Source organism: Mustelus asterias, chromosome 18 (genome assembly GCF_964213995.1).
Source record: "Mustelus asterias chromosome 18, sMusAst1.hap1.1, whole genome shotgun sequence".
Taxonomy (NCBI): domain Eukaryota; kingdom Metazoa; phylum Chordata; class Chondrichthyes; order Carcharhiniformes; family Triakidae; genus Mustelus; species Mustelus asterias.
The window spans coordinates 19,686,844-19,706,429 of record NC_135818.1 but is presented as its reverse complement, the minus strand read 5'-3'; the positions used below and the strand labels follow the sequence as shown (position 1 = coordinate 19,706,429).

The window sequence follows — 19,586 nt, the reverse complement described above, 5'->3', positions numbered from 1 at the left end:
CAGCTGGATTAGGACCGTCTACTCCCTCAGTTGTGCCCTGGAAGGACGGAGGTCATGAGGGCAGCACGGTGGCACAGTGGTTAGCACTGCTGCCTCACAGTGCCAGGGACCCGGGTTCGATTCCAGGCCTCGAGTTACTGTCTGCGCAGAGGCTGCACGTTCTCCCCGTGACTGCGTGGGTTTCCTCCGGGTGCTCCGGTTTCCTTCAACAGTCCCAAGATGTGCAGGTAAGGTGGATTGGCCATGGTAAGTTGTCCCTTAGTGTCCCAAGATGCGCAGGTTAGGGGGCTTAGCTATGGAAAATGCGCAGGATTACAGGGATAGGACAGGGGAGAGGCCCTGGGTAAGATACTCTGTCAGAGAGTCGGTCCAGACTCGATGGGCTGAATGGCCTCCTTCTGCACTGCCGGGATTCTATGAGGCAAATGTGCGAAATCCAGGAAATAGTGACACGGGAGTTTCTGTCATTTCCTGTGGAGGGAAGTTGATGCATCCTAGCACTCGAGAACTGGGTTACGGCAGGAGATTGAAGGACTGTGGCCTGAGAGAGATTAACAGAGGGAAATCAATAAGGAGGAATCCAGAGAAAGGTTCACAAAGGAACACCCAGAGGGAAAGATCATCGCAGTCTGCGGTGAATAACGTACCCAGGCAGGGGGACTGAGGGCTGGGGGGAATGGATCAGTTGGCACTTGTTGAATCTACACATTGAATATGATGGATTCCTGAGGCAGGTCCTGAGTTGGGGGAGGGATCAGCAGCTGGAACCCGAAGCCTGGAGCCTGCTTCGGGCATCGGAATCAGACAGAAACACGGTGTTAAAAACAGAAGGAAGAATGAATGAGGTGAAGGAGCAGAGGCAAGGCAAGAGGACAGCTTCAAAACAGAGTCATACAGGACTCTAAACATTAACTCTCTTTCTCTCCCCACAGACCTGAGGAGTTTTCCAGCACTTTCTGTTTTTAATTTCAGATTTCCACCATCTGCAGTATTTTGCTTGCAATTGTGTGAGAAAGAGAGAAAGATAGAGATAGAATAAGACAGAGATAGATAGATAGAGACAAAAACAGAGAGAGAAAGGGAAAAGAGAGCGACAGACTGAGAAAGAAAGAGAGGAGACAAAGAGAGAGGAGACAGAGAGAGAGACACACACACACACACAGACAGAGAAAAGAGCCAGAGACAGAGAGAGATGAAAGGATACAGAGAGAAAGAACAGAGAAAGAGGAGATAGAGCGAGAGACACACAGAGAAAGGAGACAGAGAAAGGGAGAGACAGAGACAGTGAGAGAACAGAGACAGGCAAATAGACAGAGAGATAAAGCAGGAAACAATGAAAGGAACAGAAGTGTCAAAACAGATGGAGCAAAGTGAGTTAGACACAAAGATTGGGAATTACAAGAGAATGTGTGAGCTGTTGGTGGTTTATGATGATTCTACCTGACTCAAGTGGATTAGTTTGAGCCACTCCGATCTCACCCTCCCCTCCAGCACACCTCAGAACAAAACCACATCATAACTAAGCTGGGAGTGCTTATTAGATGTAATAGAAATGCTTTGCCCTGTACCTAACCCGGGAGTAAGGGTTCTTGCTGGAGACGTTTCATGCTGACATGAACACAGGAGAAAGGAAGCCTTTGCAGCGCTCCAGACTAAATAAAAACTACATTCCAGGACACTGCAAATCCAAAATATTTTCAGTGAGTCAGACTATTTGCATGTGCAAATTTAACCTAATTAGCATACTTAAGCGGCAAATTGCAAACTTCACAGCGAGCAAGTTTGGTGTAACAAGTGTTAATATTAAAAAGGAAAATACTACAAACACTATAAAAATAAACAGAAAATAGGGGAGACACGCTTGCAGTGTCACACTATCAGTGTCCCTCGAGATCACGCACATTCATGTTTAAGGAGCGTGTCTTTCTGAGTGGAATATATCATCCCCAGAAAGAGACTACACCTGTAACCTGATCCCTCTCCTCGCATGTGCTGCGTTTCCTATTGGTGTACTTGCATCTCCATAGCACCCTTAACACAGTAAAAGGTGCTTCACTGGAGCGTTACCAGACAAACACTGACACTGGGCCACACTAAGGCGATATTAGGGACAGGCGACCAAAAGCTTGATCAAAGAGATAGGTTTGAAGGAGCGTCTTAAAGGAGGAGAGAGTTCATAAGAGGTAGGAGCAGAATTACACCGTTCGGCCCATCGAGTCCGCTCCACCATTCGATCATGGCTGCTATGCTCCTCATCCCCATTTTCCTGCCTTCTCCCCACAACCCTCTAACCCATTACCAATTAAAAATCTGTCTAACTCCTCCTTAAATTTACTGATTGTCCCAGCATCCATTGCACTTTGTAAGCAGCGAAATCCACAGATTCACAACCCTTCGGGAGAAATAGTTTCTCCTCAACCCTGTTTTAAATTTGCTGCCCCTTATCCTAAGACTATGACCTCTCGTCCTAGAATGCCCCACAAGAGGAAGCATCCGCTCCATGTCTACTTTATCCATACCTTTTATCATCTTGTATACCTCAATTGATCTCCCCTCATTCTTCTAAATTCCAGAGAGTATCGGCCTAAACTGTTCAATCTCTCCTCTTACGACAAACCCCTCATCTCTGGAATCAATCTAGTGAACCTCCTCTGAACTGCCTCCAATGCCACTACATCTTTCCTCAAATAAGGGGACCAAAACTGTGCACAATACTCCAGGTCCAGCCTCACCAATGCCTTGTATAGTTGCAATAATACTTCCTTACCTTTATATTCTATTCCTTTAGCTATAAATGCCAACATTCGATTTGCTTTCTCTATTATCTGCTGTACCTCCATGCTAGTTTTCTGTGACTCATGAACAAGGACACCCAGATCCCTCTGCACCGCAGCACCCCGAAGTCTCTCCTCATTTAGATAAGTCGCCTTCCCATTTTTCCAACCAAAATGCATGACCTCACATTCATCCACGTTATACTCCATCTGCCACATTTTGGCCCACTCTCCTAAACTATCTATATCCATTTGTAAGGTTTTTATTTTGTCATTGCAACTTATTATCCTGCCTATTTTTGTGTCATCTGCAAATTTAGCTATAGAGCCCTCTATCCCTGTATCCAAGTCATTAATACAGATTGTAAATAGCTGGGGCCCAAGGACCTAGTTACTTCTTGCCATCCAGAAAAAAACCCATTTATCCCGACTCTCTGTCTTCTGTCCATCAGCCAGTCACCTATCCAAGCTAAGTTAGACATAAAGATTGAGAATTGTAAGAGAGTGTGAGCTGTTGGTGGTTTATTATAATTCTACCTGACTCAAGTGGATTAATCCAGAGTGAGGTAGAGGCGGAGAGGTTTGGATAGGGAATTCCAAAGTTTAGGAGTGAGACAGGTGTGATCTCAGCCACTTTCAGTTCAGCCATGGTGGATTTGGGAATCTGGCGGGTGCGATAATGAGGCTCCATTGCTGATCCTTGGGCAGCCATTTAAGTTTAACACTGGCCAGCCGGGTTTTCCGGGAATCGGGAAAATCGCCAACTAAAGGGAGACGGGAGCAACTTGATTCAGTCCCTAAGTGCTTTTTACAGCACTGCTTTTGGGCCAGGAGGACTCACTCGTCACTCAAGTAAATTTCCTGCTACACCCCTAGCCAGCTGTTCCAGTACAGCTACAACACTGGTATCTACCCGGCAATGTGGAAAATTGCCCAGAACACAAGAAACAGGACAAATCCAACCCGGCCAATTACCACCCCATCAGTCTAATCTCGATCATCAGTAAAGTGATGGAAGGAGTCATCAACATGGCTATCAAACGGCACTTACTCAGCAATAAGCTGCTCAGTGACGCCCATTTTGGGTTTCACCAGGGTCACTCAGTTCCTGAACTCATTGCAGCCTTGGTTCAAACATGGGCAAAAGAGCTAAATTCCAGAGGCGAGGTGAGAGTGATAGCCCTTGACATCAAGGCAGCATTTGACCAAGTGTGGCATCAAGAAGCCCTAGCAAGGCTGGAGTCAATGGGAATCAGGGGGATAATTCTCCGCTGGTTGAAGTCTTACCCGGCACACAGGAAGATGGTTGTGGCGGTTGGAGGTCAATCATCTCAGCTCCAGGGAGTCACTGCAGGAGTTCCTCAGGGTCGTGTCCTAGACCCATCTTCAGCTGCTCCATCAATGACCTTCCTTCCATCATAAGGTCAGAAGTGGGGATGTTCACCGATGACTGCACGATGTTCACCGATGACTGCACGATGTTCAGCAACATTCATTTGTAGATGATTTGTATTCACCTACAAATACTGCTGTGTTTGTAGATGAAGCAGTTCATCTACAAATGCAGCAAGACTTGGACGATATCCAAGCTTGGGCTGGCAAGTAGCAAGTAACATTCGCTTCACACAAGTGCCAGGCAATGACCATCTGCAACAAGAGAGGATCTAACCATCACCCCTTGACATTCAATGGCATTATCATCACTGAATCTCTCATTATCAACATTCTTGGAGCTACCATTGACCAGAAATTGAACTAGACCAGCCATATAAATACTGTGGCTACAAGAATCAGAGGCTGGGAATCCTGCGGCAAGTAACTCATCTTCTGACCCCCAAAAGCCTGTCCGTCATCTACAAGGCACAAGTCAGGAGTGTGATGGAATACTCCCCACTTGCCTGAATGAATGCAGCTCCAACAACACTCAAGAAGCTCGGCACCATCCAGGACAAAGCAGCCCGCTTATTGCTACCCTTTCCAAAAACATTCAACCCCTCCACCACCGGCGAATAGTGGCAGTTGTGCATACCATCTACAAGATGCACTGAAGGAACTCACCAAGGTTCCTTTGACAGCACTTTTCAAACCCACGATCACTACCATCTCGAAGGACAAAAGCAGCAGATAGTGGGAACACCATCATCTGGAGGTTCCCCTCCAACCACTCACCATCCTGATTTGGAAGTATATCGTCGTTCCTCCACTGTCACTGGGATTCCCTCCCTAACAGCACTGTGGGGTGCACCTACACTTCAGGGGCTGCAGCGGTTCAAGAAGGCAGCTCACCACCACCTTCTGAAGGTCAACTAGGGAGGGCAATAAGTACTGGTCCAGCCAGCCATGCCCACGTCCCATGAATGAATTTAAAAGATCAGTCTCGAGGAGGTGAGACAGTCAGCAATAGCACCTGGATTGCTGTTCACATCAGCTTCAGTCCTGCACCTTTGCAGAACAGGGGCGGCACGGTAGCACAGTGGTTAGCACTGCTGCTTCACAGCTCCAGGGTCCTGGGTTCGATTCTCGGCTCGGGTCACTGTCTGTGTGGAGTTTGCACATTCTCCTCGTGTCTGCGTGGGTTTCCTCCGGGTGCTCCGGTTTCCTCCCACAGTCCAAAGATGTGCGGGTTAGGTTGATTGGCCAGGTTAAAAATTGCCCCTTAGAATCTTAAGATGCGTAGGTTAGAGGGATTAGCGGGTAAAATATGTGGGGGTAGGGCCTGGGTGGGATTGTGGTCGGTGCAGACTCGATGGGCCGAATGGCCTCCTTCTGCACTGTAGGGTTTCTATGATTTCTATGAACTGACACCAGAGCCAATCTGATGAAAGGCCACAGATCTGAAACGTTAACTCTGTCTCTCTTCATAGCTGCTGCCTGAGCTGCTGAGTATTCCCAGCAGAATGTTCTCATTTCACATTTCCAGAATCCACAATGTTAGTTCCAATTGTGATAGCTTGCTCTGTAATGCTTGTAACCACTGTGCAGCAACTCGCCCCAGGAAGGGCTGGGATCAACAAGAATGAATTGGAGTTAAATGCCCTGCAACCATGAATTCCACAGCTCTTGCTCAGCGTAGCGTACTGCTGTTTATTTAGCACACACTTAAGTTCAAGTGACTGGAGGGAGAGAGTAAGCAGTTACTCAGGACTTAGTGCACAATCAGACTCAGCAGAAAATTCAGACATTTCCTGCTGACTCACCAAGAGTAAAGTTTATGTATTATTCTCACAAGCAAGGCTTACATTAACACTGCAATGAAGTTACTGTGCAAATCCCCTAGTCGCCACACTCCGGCGCCTGTTTGGGTACACTGAGGGAGAATTTAGCACGGCCAATGCACCTAACCAGCACGTCTTTCAGACTGTGGGAGGAAACCGGAGCACCCGGAGGAAACCCACGCAGACATGGGGAGAATGTGTAAACTCAGCACAGACAGTGACCCAAGCTGGGAATCGAACGCGGGTCCCTGGCGCTGTGAGGCAGCAGTGCTAACCACAGGTTAACTAAAAAGGGGGTTTCACTTCAAATAAAACTCTGGCACAAATCTCGGCTGACACTGGCACTTGGTGCTAAGTTCAGTGCTGAAATGGGGGGCGGGGGGGGGGGATCATTGATAAAAAATATCCGCCTGGCATGTGCTAGGCCCTAAGCATGAGGTTCCCTTCCATCCGGATTGTGCCCACAAAATCAAAGTACAGGAAAAAAACAGAGCATCATCACCTGGCACCAAGATTCCCTCCACCCTACCCATCCCCAGACATGCCCCCTACCCACTGCTACACCCCCACACACCTCCAGCCACGGCCCCACCCACCCCCGGTGCATCCCTTACCCCTGCCACGCCCCCTACCCACTGCCACACCCCCTACCCACACCCCGCTGCAACCCCTACCCACTGCCACGCCCCCTACCCACTGCCACGCTCCCACCCACCCCCCCCCGCTGCATCCCCTACCCACTGCCGCGCCCCCACCCCGAGATACAAGTGGGAAATCGATTATTCCAGTCTGAGAGAGAGCTCAGGCCAGGGTTGAAATTTGAAACTGATATGTTACCTGGGCACAGCATCACTTGCAGTAATTTGCCAAAGAACAAAATGTAAGTTCAGGACAAATTGGAATACATCTGACAGCGAGAAGCAGCATCCAGGAATGCCCGTGGAGTCAGCAGCTTCCACTGCTTGTGCACTGGCTCTGTCGAAGATAACTGCATTATAGACAAAGGTTACCAATGGTGGAGCAGCCCCATGTGTCAATGTGACATTGTTATTGGGCATAATGGAGCTTACAGAAGGTGGGAAGCAGTACGCTTGTTACTGCAGTTTCTGGATGGTTAAGCTGGCCCAATGTTGGGTCTCCTCATCGATGGTGGCCTTTTGAGAGAGGTGGCTGCCAAAGTATGGCCGGTGCCATAGAGTCACAGAGGTTTACAGCATGGAAACAGGCCCTTCGGCCTAACTTGTCCATGCCGCCCAACTTTTACCACAAAGCTAGCCCCAATTGCCCGCATTTAGCCCATATCCCTCTATACCCATCCTACCCATGTAACCAAAGTCTAAATGCTTTTTAAAAGACAAAATTGCGCCTGCCTCCACCATTGCCTCTGGCAGCTCGTACCAGACACTCACCACACTCTGTATGAAAAGATTGCCCCTCTGAAACCCTTTGTATCGCTCCCCTCTCACCTTAAACCTATGCCCCTCTCAACACACTCCAGAGTGGCTCCCTCAACATGTACAATAGGTGGACTGACTGACTGACCAGGATGTGGGTTGAGATCTGAGTTTTGATTTGTCAACATTCAAGGACAGACTGAGTTTCTTGTGCGCAGAATTGAAGAGATCAAGAGCGGATTGCAAACCTGGCGCAGACTGGGCAACGACACTGCAGTCATCCGCAAACCATGTAGGCCTTTGCCGGTGAGTTCAATTTTGGTACGAAGGCGACTGAGGTTAAAACGTTTTCCATTAGCAACTAACCTAGCATCAACTGCTATTTGCAGAGAAGAGTTCCAAATCCCTTCCACCCTTTGTGTGTAGAAGTTGCTTCCTAACATCTCTCCTGAATAGTCTGGCCCTAATTTTAGACTATGCCCCCGAGTTCTAGATCTCCCAGTGGAAATAGTTTATCTTTATCTATCCTGTCTTTTCCTGTTAGTATCTTGAAGACTTTGGTCAGATCACCACTTGACCTTCTAAATTCTAGAGAAAACAGGTCTAATTAGTAGAATCTCTCCTCATAATTAAACCCCTGAAGCCCCCGGATATCATTCTTAACCTCCATTGCACTCCCTCCAAGGCCAATATATCCTTCCTAAGGTCACCCCCCTCCCCTCACAACCCTCAGGGAGGCCAAGTTTCTATGGAAACGCACACTTTTACAGGCATGTTGTAGTCCAGAGCTTTGAGTAGTGATGGCACAGGGTTCAATTTTCTTTCCCCGAGCAGGAATCTCTCCCTCTTTTACTGCCCACCATCGGTGCATGTTGGAAGGATTTACAGGTTGATGCTCAATCTGTTTGGCCGCGTTATGAACACACCTTCCTCAGTCATCAGGTCCTGGAATGGGTCTTGAACCCGGAACCTCTGCCTCAGAGGCAGAGACACTACCCACTGCACCACAAGACCTGCTGTCTGGCTAGGTAGAGGGGGAGACAATGAGCCACCCATGACCACTGTCGATTAACCCTTGTCCCCTACTTAAAAGTGGCACCTGGATTTCATAAGGCCAGGACTAGACTTGCGTACAATGCCCCTCCATTATCACACAAGCTGCTCAAGTGAAGACTGGCGGACATTCTTCCTCGGCAACCCACCTTGGGATTGCTGTAGCTTGGATTCACTCCAGGCAGAGTCACAGCATCTCCAAATGTGGCTTCTCATCCCACTCCTGCACTGTACAAGTCCCCAACGATCCATCCTTGGCTCCCGGCTCTTTTCTCTTGAGTCCTTCATCATTTCTGTCTTCTCACATGACTTATCCAGTACCCAGACTCAGGAGCTGAAGTTTCCTCTGGATAAGGACCAGGAAGATCAAAACCAGGGACCGTGTGCCCACCGTGCCCAACAAACTCCGTGCCCTTGCCACAGTTTCCAGCACCCTCCCTGACAGCTACCCCAGGCTAGTCAAAACTGTTGACATCCTATATGATCCTGGACCTGACACCTCACTCCCTATCCTCTCCATCGAATTTAAACTCTGTAACATTGTCCCATCCTAGTTCATTCAATCTGATCCTTATCCATGATTCTGACACTCCCGGGTGGACTACTCCAGTGCTTTTCCACCCGCTCATCCCTCTTTATACATAATATATTTCAGCTCATCCATAGTTCCGCCACTCATATACCATCCTGTACCAAGTCCCATTCCCTAATCATCCAACTTACTGGGGACTGGGGGACTTGTGTGACTGGGGACCAACTTACTCTGGTCTCCAGTCACACAACTCCTTACAATTAAAATTCACAGCTTTATGACTATAATCTCCCTACGTCCTCCCTCTGTCCTCCAATCTGCAACCTTCTCCAGCCCATCTCCATTAGCTTGGGTCACTGTCTGTGTGGAGTCTGCACATTCTCCCCGTGTCTCTTTCATTATTCACACTCACTCTCTCCACCCAGAGTTTCATTATTCACACTCTCTCCATCCGGAGTTTCCTCCGGGTGCTCCGGTTTCCTCCCACAGTCCAAACATGTGCTGGTTAGGTGCATTGGCCATGCTAAATTCTCCCTCAGTGTACCTGAACAGGTGCTGGAGTGTGGCGACCAGGGGATTTCCACAGTAACTTCATTGCATTGTTAATGTAAGCTTACTTGTGACACTAAGAAATAAACTTTACTTTTTCTTGCACGTCTGTGAAGAGTATTGTGGGTTCTTTATTTGCTGTGTTATTGCTGTTATTCATGGCGCACCCTAGCTCTGAGAATCAAAGAAATCCAGAGGGCGCTGGATGGGGGGTGGGGAGGGGAGGGGGTGGGTGGGTGTATGGAGGGCGTGAGAGGGCACTGGGTGGGTGTATGGAGAGCATGGGGAGGGTGGGGGGCACTGGGTGGGTGTGTGAAGAGCACGGGGGGGTGGGTGGGTGTGTGGAGAGCGTGGGGGGGTAGGGGGGGCGCTGGGAGGTGTGTGGAGAGCAGGGGGGGTGGGGGGGGGCTGGGAGGTGTGTGGAGAGCGTGGGGGCTGGGGGGTGCTGGGTGGGTGTGTCAAGAGTGTGGGGGGTGCTGGGTGGGTGTGTGGAGAGCGTGGGGGGGCACTGGGGGGGGGTGTGGAGAGCTTGAGGGGGAGGCGTTGGGTGGGTGTGTGGAGAGTGTGGGGAGGGGGCGCTGGGTGGGTGTGTGGAGAGCGTGGGGGGGTGGGGGGGCACTGGGGGGGGTGTGAAGAGCTTGAGGGGGAGGCGCTGGGTGGGTGTGTGGAGAGTGTGGGGAGGGGGCGCTGGGTGGGTGTGTGGAGAGTGTGGGGGGGGGGCGCTGGGTAGGTGTGTGGAGAGTGTGGGGGGGTGGGGGGCTGGGAGTGCAGTAGTGGGTGCTAAAAAGTAAGGTCTTCCCATTGCCCTGAAAAGCGCACTTGCCTTTGCTGCAAGCTACGTTTACCCAGGCCAGCACTTTTGTTGAAGTCACCAGAATTCTGGCACAAAGACCATCAAAGAACACGGGGAGAGTAGCAATATCCTGCTCGGAGCAATATCCTGCCGTCCATTCCATTTTAACTTCCTCCTCAGGACCTTGGAAGGAAGCATCAATTGCACTTGCCTGATGCCTGGTTTCCTTTGAACGTGCTCAGGTTTTCAAAAGCCCGAGTGCTTGAACTTGAACAATGTACAGACCACAGCGGTCCCAACCTGGCAACAATAAGATGATGTGGAGATGCCAGCGTTGGAGTGGGGTAAATACAGTAAGAAGTCTCACAACACCAGGTTAAAGTCCAACAAGTTTATTTGGTAGCAAAAGCCACTAGCTTTTACCTGACGAAGGAGCAGCGCTCCGAAAGCTAGTGGCTTTTGCTCCTAAATAAACCTGTTGGACTTTAACCTGGTGTTGTGAGACTCCTAACAATGAGATGTCCAGGGACAAGAGTGCTTACACAATCATGGAAGTTACACAGTTAGAAAGAACAAAGAAAATTACAGCACAGGAACAGGCCCTTCGGCCCTCCAAGCCTGCACCGACCATGTTGCCCGTCTGAACTAAACCCCCTACCCTTCTGGGGACCATATCCCTCTATTCCCATCCTAGTCATGTATTTGTCAAGATGCCCCGTAAAAGTCACTATCGTATCTGCTTCCACTACCTCCCCCCGGCAGCGAGTTTCAGGCACCCACCACCCTCGTACATCTCCTTTAAACTTTGCCCCGAAACCTATGCCCCCTAGTAATTGTCTATTCCACCCTGGTAAAAAGCTTCTGACCATCCACTCTGTCCATGCCCCTCATAATCTTATAGACCTCTATCAGGTCGCCCCTCAACCTCTGTTGACAGTTAATGAGCAATGTGTTACTGAGGGAAGCAAGAGGAGGAAGGAAGTTTTTAACTAACGAAATATACTTGCATTCAATTAAATGCAGCCATTCACTTAAGTTCACCGTGTTACAGACTGTGCTATTTTTAATCTTCTATGGCAGCTGGGTTTCCCTTGCACCCTGAAACTTTGCGCAGAATAGAAGTGGAACGAAGCTGTCTTGATTCAGCACAAGTGTAAATGGAAATGACCATCATCCCATCTGATAACAAAATATCATGGAATGTCAAAACTTGTCTCAATGAACCAGACTGACCTCCACTGGAGACATTTCAATATATCAGCAACATGCTCGTTCACTCTCCCTCCATCAACTCTGTCCTGACAATCATCTCCGCAACTTCTTATTGAGTCGATCGCTAACAGCCCATGATCAGACCAAGAGACTGTGATGGGGAATTACCTGTGAAATTCTAACAGCTCTTCCAGAGAAGTGCAAATGGCTACACACGGATCGGTCCAAGGAGAAAGTCCCACAAGCACTGACAAAATCAAAAGTGACAGCCCAGATACAGAGTGAGTGTGAATAATAAAACTCCAGATGGAGAAGGTGAGAATAATGAAACTCTGGATGGAGAGAGTGTGAATGAGAATAATGAAACTCTGGATGGAGAGAGTGAGAGTGAGAATAATGAAACTCTGGATGGAGAGGGTGTGAATGAGAATAATGAAACTCTGGATGGAGAGAGTGAGAGTGAGAATAATGAAACTCTGGATGGAGAGGGTGAGAATAATGAAACTCTGGATGGAGAGAGTGTGAATGAGAATAATGAAACTCTGGATGGAGAGAGTGAGAGTGAGAATAATGAAACTCTGGATGGAGAGGGTGAGAATAATGAAACTCTGGATGGAGAGGGTGAGAATAATGAAACTCTGGATGGAGAGGGTGAGAATAATGAAACTCTGGATGGAGAGGGTGTGAATGAGAATAATGAAACTCTGGATGGAGAGGGTGAGAATAATGAAACTCTGGATGGAGAGGGTGAGAATAATGAAACTCTGGATGGAGAGGGTGTGAATGAGAATAATGAAACTCTGGATGGAGAGAGTGAGAGTGAGAATAATGAAACTCTGGATGGAGAGGGTGAGAATAATGAAACTCTGGATGGAGAGAGTGTGAATAATGAAACTGGATGAAGAGAGTGAGATTGAGAATAATGAAACTCTGGATGGAGAGAGTGAGAGTGAGAATAATGAAACTCTGGATGGAGAGGGTGAGAATAATGAAACTCTGGATGGAGAGAGTGTGAATGAGAATAATGAAACTCTGGATGGAGAGAGTGAGAGTGAGAATAATGAAACTCTGGATGGAGAGAGTGTGAATGATGAAACTCTGGATGGAGAGAGTGAGAATAATGAAACTCTGGATGGAGAGAGTGTGAATAATGAAACTCTGGATGGAGAGAGTGTGAATGATGAAACTCTGGATGGAGAGAGTGAGAATAATGAAACTCTGGATGGAGAGAGTGTAAATAATGAAACTCTGGATGGAGAGAGAGAGAGTGAATAATGAAACTCTGGATGGAGAGAGTGTGAATAATGAAACTCCGGATGGAGAGAGTGTGAATAATGAAACTCCGGATGGAGAGAGTGTGAATAATGAAACTCTGGATGGAGAGAGTGTGAATAATGAAACTCCGGATGGAGAGAGTGTGAATAATGAAACTCAGGATGGAGAGAGTGTGAATAATGAAACTCTGGATGGAGAGAGTGTGAATAATGAAACTCCGGATGGAGAGAGTGTGAATAATGAAACTCAGGATGGAGAGAGTGTGTAAATAATGTTAAGTTTATTTATTAGTTTCACAAGTAGGCTTACATTAACACTGCAGTGAAGTTACTGTGAAAATCCCCTCTTGCGATGCAGATTGGCAGCAGAGTGGGTCTGGACCCTCCGGGTGAAAGTGAAGTGGAATACAACACGAACCCGGATTGCTGACAGTGTGGGGATCAGAGCTGGAAGAGAAACACTCCAGGTACAAATAATGCCCCACATCTCTGAGACAGACGGGGGAAACTGCAGCCTCAGCAGCAGGAACCGAGTGATAATCCACCGCAAATTCCAATCGGGATCATTCCTGCTTAGCTGTACTTGCTGATAATGCTGCCCAGACCAGGTTATAGCTTTCCCTTCCAACCCCTTTACTTAATGCAATTAATCTTTCTGCAAATGAACTCCTGTCTCCATCCCTCTGTGTCTGGGAGATTTCCCCCTGGTTTCTGTTGGTTTTACCCAGTCTCCTGTCCTGGTGCTCTGGCTGTCAGTGTTGTGAGGCTGGGATATTTCCCCTGCTCAGTCTCTGTCTCCAGCCCAGAGTAAAACACTCACCTTCTCAGAGATATTCTTGCCGGCGCTCTGGTGTTTGCTTCTCCGCAGTTTGAGCGAAGGGGAGCGGAGCAGCTTCTTAATCCTGGTGGTGATGGTGGGGGTCCCGACATCGGCCATGGTTCCTCAAGCATCCCCCCTTCCCCTTCCTCTCCCCTCTTCCCCCAGCCCCAGAGCTCAGCCCCCCGTCCCGGAGCCGCTCCGCGATCTCCGCCCGCCTCCAATCTCTGTCCTCGGCCGCTGCCCCGTCCACTGGGAGCGGCTGGGTGGCGGGCACTGCCCCCCGCTCTCCTGCAGCAGCCCCGGGACACTGGGGGGGGCTGAGCCCGTCCTCCCCGGGGTGGGAGGGGGCTCCTCACATCCACACAGCCCGCAGCCCCCGGGCCGATCCGCTCCTGCAAACCCCGATCCCCAGAGCCTGGTCCCGAGGAAACCTCACAGACACATCGCCCCCTCCGACAGTGCTCAACATTGCACAGAGTACACACTGCCAGAGGTACACTCACAGTGTACACTCAACACTGCACAGTAAGTATACACACTGCCAGGGTTACACACACAGTGTACACTCAACACTGCACAGTAAGTATACACACTGCCAGAGGTACACTCACAGTGTACACTCAACATTGCACAGAGTACACACTGCCAGAGGTACACTCACAGTGTACACTCAACACTGCACAGTAAGTATACACACTGCCAGAGGTACACTCACAGTGTACACTCAACACTGCACAGTGAGTATACACACTGCCAGAGGTACACTCACAGTGTACACTCAACACTGCACAGTGAGTATACACACTGCCAGGGTTACACACGCAGTGTACACTCAACACTGCACAGTAAGTATACACACTGCCAGAGGTACACTCACATTGTACACTCAACATTGCACAGAGTACACACTGCCAGAGGTACACTCACAGTGTACACTCAACACTGCACAGTAAGTATACACACTGCCAGAGGTACACTCACAGTGTACACTCAACACTGCACAGTGAGTATACGCACTGCCAGAGGTACACTCACAGTGTACACTCAACATTGCACAGAGTACACACTGCCAGAGGTACACTCACAGTGTACACTCAACACTGCACAGTAAGTATACACACTGCCAGGGTTACACACACCGTGTACACTCAACACTGCACAGTAAGTATACACACTGCCAGAGGTACACTCACAGTGTACACTCAACATTGCACAGAGTACACACTGCCAGAGGTACACTCACAGTGTACACTCAACACTGCACAGTAAGTATACACACTGCCAGAGGTACACTCACAGTGTACACTCAACACTGCACAGTGAGTATACACACTGCCAGAGGTACACTCACAGTGTACACTCAACACTGCACAGTAAGTATACACACTGCCAGAGGTACACTCACAGTGTACACTCAACACTGCACAGTGAGTATACACACTGCCAGGGGTACACACACAGTGTACACTCAACACTGCACAGTGAGTATACACACTGCCAGAGGTACACTCACAGTGTACACTCAAACATTGCACAGAGTACACACTGCCAGGGGTACACACACAGTGTACACTCAACACTGCACAGTAAGTATACACACTGCCAGGGGTACACACACAGTGTACACACAACACTACACAGTAAGTACACACACTGCCAGTGTACACTCACAGTGTACACTCAACACTGCACAGTGAGTATACACACTGCCAGTGTACACTCACAGTTACACTCAACACTGCACAGTGAGTATACACACTGCCAGTGTACACTCACAGTGTACACTCAACACTGCACAGTGAGTATACACACTGCCAGTGTACACTCACAGTTACACTCAACACTGCACAGTGAGTATACACACTGCCAGGGGTACACACACAGTGTACACTCAACACTGCACAGTGAGTATACACACTGCCAGGGGTACACTCACAGTGTACACTTAACATTGCAGAGAGTATATACTGCCAGAGTACACTCACTGTACACTCAACATTGCAGTATACACACTGCCAGAGGTACATGCAAACAGTGAGTGTACACACTACCCAAGGTACACTCAGTGAGTGTACACACTGCCAAAGGTACACTCAAACATTACACAGTGAGTATACACACTGCCCAAGGTACACACAAACATTACACAGTGAGTATACACACTGCCAAACGTATCGAGATATGGCACACTCAAACAAGCAGCATCTGTCAGGCTCATCGTATAACTCACAGGGATAGACTCCCAACTCAAAGGAACAGGTCAGATATACAGCCAGACTGGGGCACATTTTCTTACACATCTCAAATACACGCAGACTGACACTCATCGCATATACAGTCAGACTGATACACATTGCATTGACACCTATCGGATACACATCTTAAATACACCCAGACTGATACACATCACACATACATGCAGACTGATGCACATTGCATATACACCTGGACATCAAGACATTACAAATACACCCAAACTAATATACATTGAATATACACCCAGACTGACATGCATCATATATACACCTGGTGTTGTGGACATGAGAGAGAGGCAAAACTGAACTACTTTATTCTCTTGACATTGGTCTGTAAACAGTGTACTGGGGGTAATCGCAACTTCATACACGTACCAACATACACACACAAGTATACAATTGGAAAGGGAGGTTTTACAACTATGGATACCTTGATAGTAAAAAGAAACATGGAAATGGAAATCAGTTCACGTGTTTGCCAGAGTCTAAAAAATGAAAATCCAGAGGGGTTCCTTCAAGGAACAGGTCCAGTTCAGGTGGGTTCCTGGCTGAAGACAGAAGTGCAGAATTCCTTTCAAGTTGATGGTGATGAACTGGGAGGAGGTACATAGACTTGGTCTGCTTGGCAAACAGTGGCCAGAGGCTTCCAGATAAACAGGCTTTAAGGAGGATTTGTTACAGGTTGCTTGGTCAGTCTGGAGTGCAGGAGGTATTTGTAGGTTAAGTTTAAAGTATATTTATTAGTCTCAGGTAGGTTTACATTAACACTGCAATGAAGTTACTGTGAAAATCTCCTAGTCGCCACACTCCGGCACCTGTTCGGATACACTGAGGGAGAATTTAGCGTGGCCAATGCACTTAACCTGCACATCTTTTGGACTGTGGGAGGAAACTGGAGCACCCGGAGGAAACCCATGCAGACACGGGGAAAACATGCAGACTCTGTACAGACAGTGACCCAAGCCAGGTATCAAATCCAAGTCCCTGGCGCTGTGAGGCAACAGTGCTAACCACTGCGTCACCATGTCACCCAATAGGTTAGAGATAAATGCCCTGTCTCTGAGTTCTCAATTTCTATTGAGATTTCAAAATGGTCACCTGAGTCATGTGACCTCCTTCTTCCACAAAGGGATGTTTATCTGGTGTCTAGATTGGCTTTTGGTTTATGTCTTATAATGTCTAGTCATTAGCCTCTGAAATGGTCACCATCCATATTGATGATCCTCTTCCAGGCAGCTATTGTCTTGGGCTCAGCTGGGTGGGGGGGGGGGGGTAAGCTTATAAAGATGCAAATGACATTCATTTCCTTTCAGTAGTTCCTTTTTTGAAATAAACATTGGCAATCCCAGATGTCAGATCCTAGGAGCAACATGTCAGAGCATGTCTCCAGTGCAATCCATACAATGCCTTCATGGTCATCTTACCATTCCAGGCATCAGATGACTTATGGCAGCCATTTTTTGCTTCAGCAAATTTTGCAAAACAAAAATCAAGTTTTATTTACATAGGTTATAATTTTTTTGTGCCTTAGGAACACGTCACCCCGAGTGATATATATTACATGTATACTCAGATTGCCACAAGAAGGGCATTTACATTTGTCCATTGCATTGTGTGAGTGACACGAGATTGGGACTTGTAATTACCCAGGTATCAGGTTTCAGACCCTGAATCAAAAATCAGGCCCATTGTGTCATAGACAATGATAAGATAAGATCAAGGCTACAGAATAGAAGAATGAATCAGATTACAAATTCTCACCAGCCATATCTTTGTTATTAGCTCAGTTGTGCCCAGGGTGATACTATCCTTTGAATCAAGAAAAGAGTTATTCAAATTCATAACTGCTGGAGGAATCTTTATGTTTCATTTAAATTATCAAACAGTTTAGAACACTCTGGTCAATTAGTTTTCACATGACATGAGATAATCAGAAAACAATCATTGAAGATTAGCATGGAATTTGCAAACATTTATTATTTTTATCTCAAGGAGTTAGTTCACTCCATAGAAATCAGCACAAAGGGAGGTCACTTTGCCCATCATGCTTATGCAAATTTCTGGTAGTGATAGCCCCCTCTCTCTTTTTCTCCACAGCCATGTTTTTCCCTTCAAATATTTATCCAATTCTCTATTGAATTAGCTTCTACTGTCCTTTCAGATAGTGCATTCCAGATCATAACAACTGGCAGAGTTTTGGGGGGGGGGGGGGGGGCGCATAGGTTCCAGGTGAGAGGGGGAAGGTTTAAGGGAGATGTTTGGGGGAAGTTTTTCACGCAGAGAGTGGTGGGCACCTGGGATGCCAGAAGAGGCAGTGGAAGGAGATACATTAGCAATATTTAAGAGGCATCTGGATGGGTGGATGAATAGGGAGGGAATACAGAGATACGGACTGAGTAAGGGCAGAAGGGTTTTTTTAGTTTAGTTAGGGCATCATGATCGGCACAGGCTTGGTGGGCCGAAGGGCCTGTTCCTGTGTTGTACTTTTCTTTGTTCTAAATAAAATTTGCTGAATAAAGTCTGAAATAAGCTCTGACTTGATGCTTTCCTGTTTGAAGTTGTGGGAAAAATCCTGTCGGGGCGTAGAATAGGTTTAAAAGGTGTTAAAAACAAACCTTTCTGTTTTTTTAAATCCGGGACACATTATTTAAACAAAGATATCAGAATGAATGAAACTATTCATAAGGATGTGAGAATCACCTGTGAGAGGAACCAAAAATACAACAGCCAAAGTATCTACGCAATGGAGAGAAAAGGCCAAAATAATGACATAATTTGTTACTAACCTTGTACCTCATGTATACCCCAACCAATAAAGAGTGTGTCATCACCCAACACAATGCTGGTCATATCCATACAGGAGGCCCTTATCTGAGGAAGGATGTCCTTGCTATAGAGGGTTTACCAGGCTGATTCCTGGGATGGCAGGTCTGTCATATGAGAAGAGACTAAGTCGGTTAGGATTATATTCACTGGAGTTTAAAAGAATGAGAGGGGATCTCATAGAAACTTACAAAATTCTCACAGGATTAGACAAGATAGATTCAGAAAGAATGTACCCAATGGTAGAAGAGTCCAGAACTAGGGAACATAGTTTGAGGATAAGGGGTAAACCTTTTAGAACTGAGGTGAGGAGAAATTTCTTCACCCGGAGGGTGGTGAATGTGTGGAATTCACTACCACAGAAAGTGGTTGAGGCCAAAACATTGTGTGACTTCAAGAAGAAATTAGATATAGCTCTTGGGGCTAAAGAGATCAAGGGATATGGAGGGAATGGGGGAATCAGGATATTGAAGTCGATGATCAGCCATGATCAAATGAATGGCGGAGCAAACTCGAAGGGCCGAATGGCTTAACTCCTGCTTCTAGTTTCTATTAAGAAGATTGAAAGAAGCGATCTTGTTTATTTTCTTTATTAGTCACAAGTAAAGCTTACATTAACACTGCAGTGAAGTTACTGTGAAATTCCCCTAGTCACCACACTCCGGCGCCTGTTCGGGTAACACTGAGGGAGAACTTAGCATGGCCAATGCACCTAACCAGCACGTCTTTCCGACAGTGGGAGGAAACCGGAGCAGCTGGAGGAAACCCACACAGACACGGGGAGAACATGCAAACTCCACACAGACAGTGACCCAAGCTGGGAATTGAACCCGGGTCCCTGGCGCTGTGAGGCAGCAGTGCTAACCACTGTGCCACCTTGCCGAACACCAAT

General features: G+C 47.6%; 1 protein-coding gene across 1 annotated transcript in view; it reads right to left on the bottom strand.

The window, feature by feature from the left end:
- LOC144506983 (mitogen-activated protein kinase-binding protein 1-like) overlaps positions 1-13,740 on the bottom strand; it is a 287,588-nt gene extending 273,848 nt beyond the window's left edge. The window contains exon 1 of the mRNA XM_078233486.1: positions 13,617-13,740. Coding sequence (XP_078089612.1) covers positions 13,617-13,733 — 117 coding nt within the window. The 5' untranslated portion in view covers positions 13,734-13,740. The remainder of the gene's footprint in view (positions 1-13,616) is intronic.
- Positions 13,741-19,586: the final 5,846 nt, after the last annotated feature.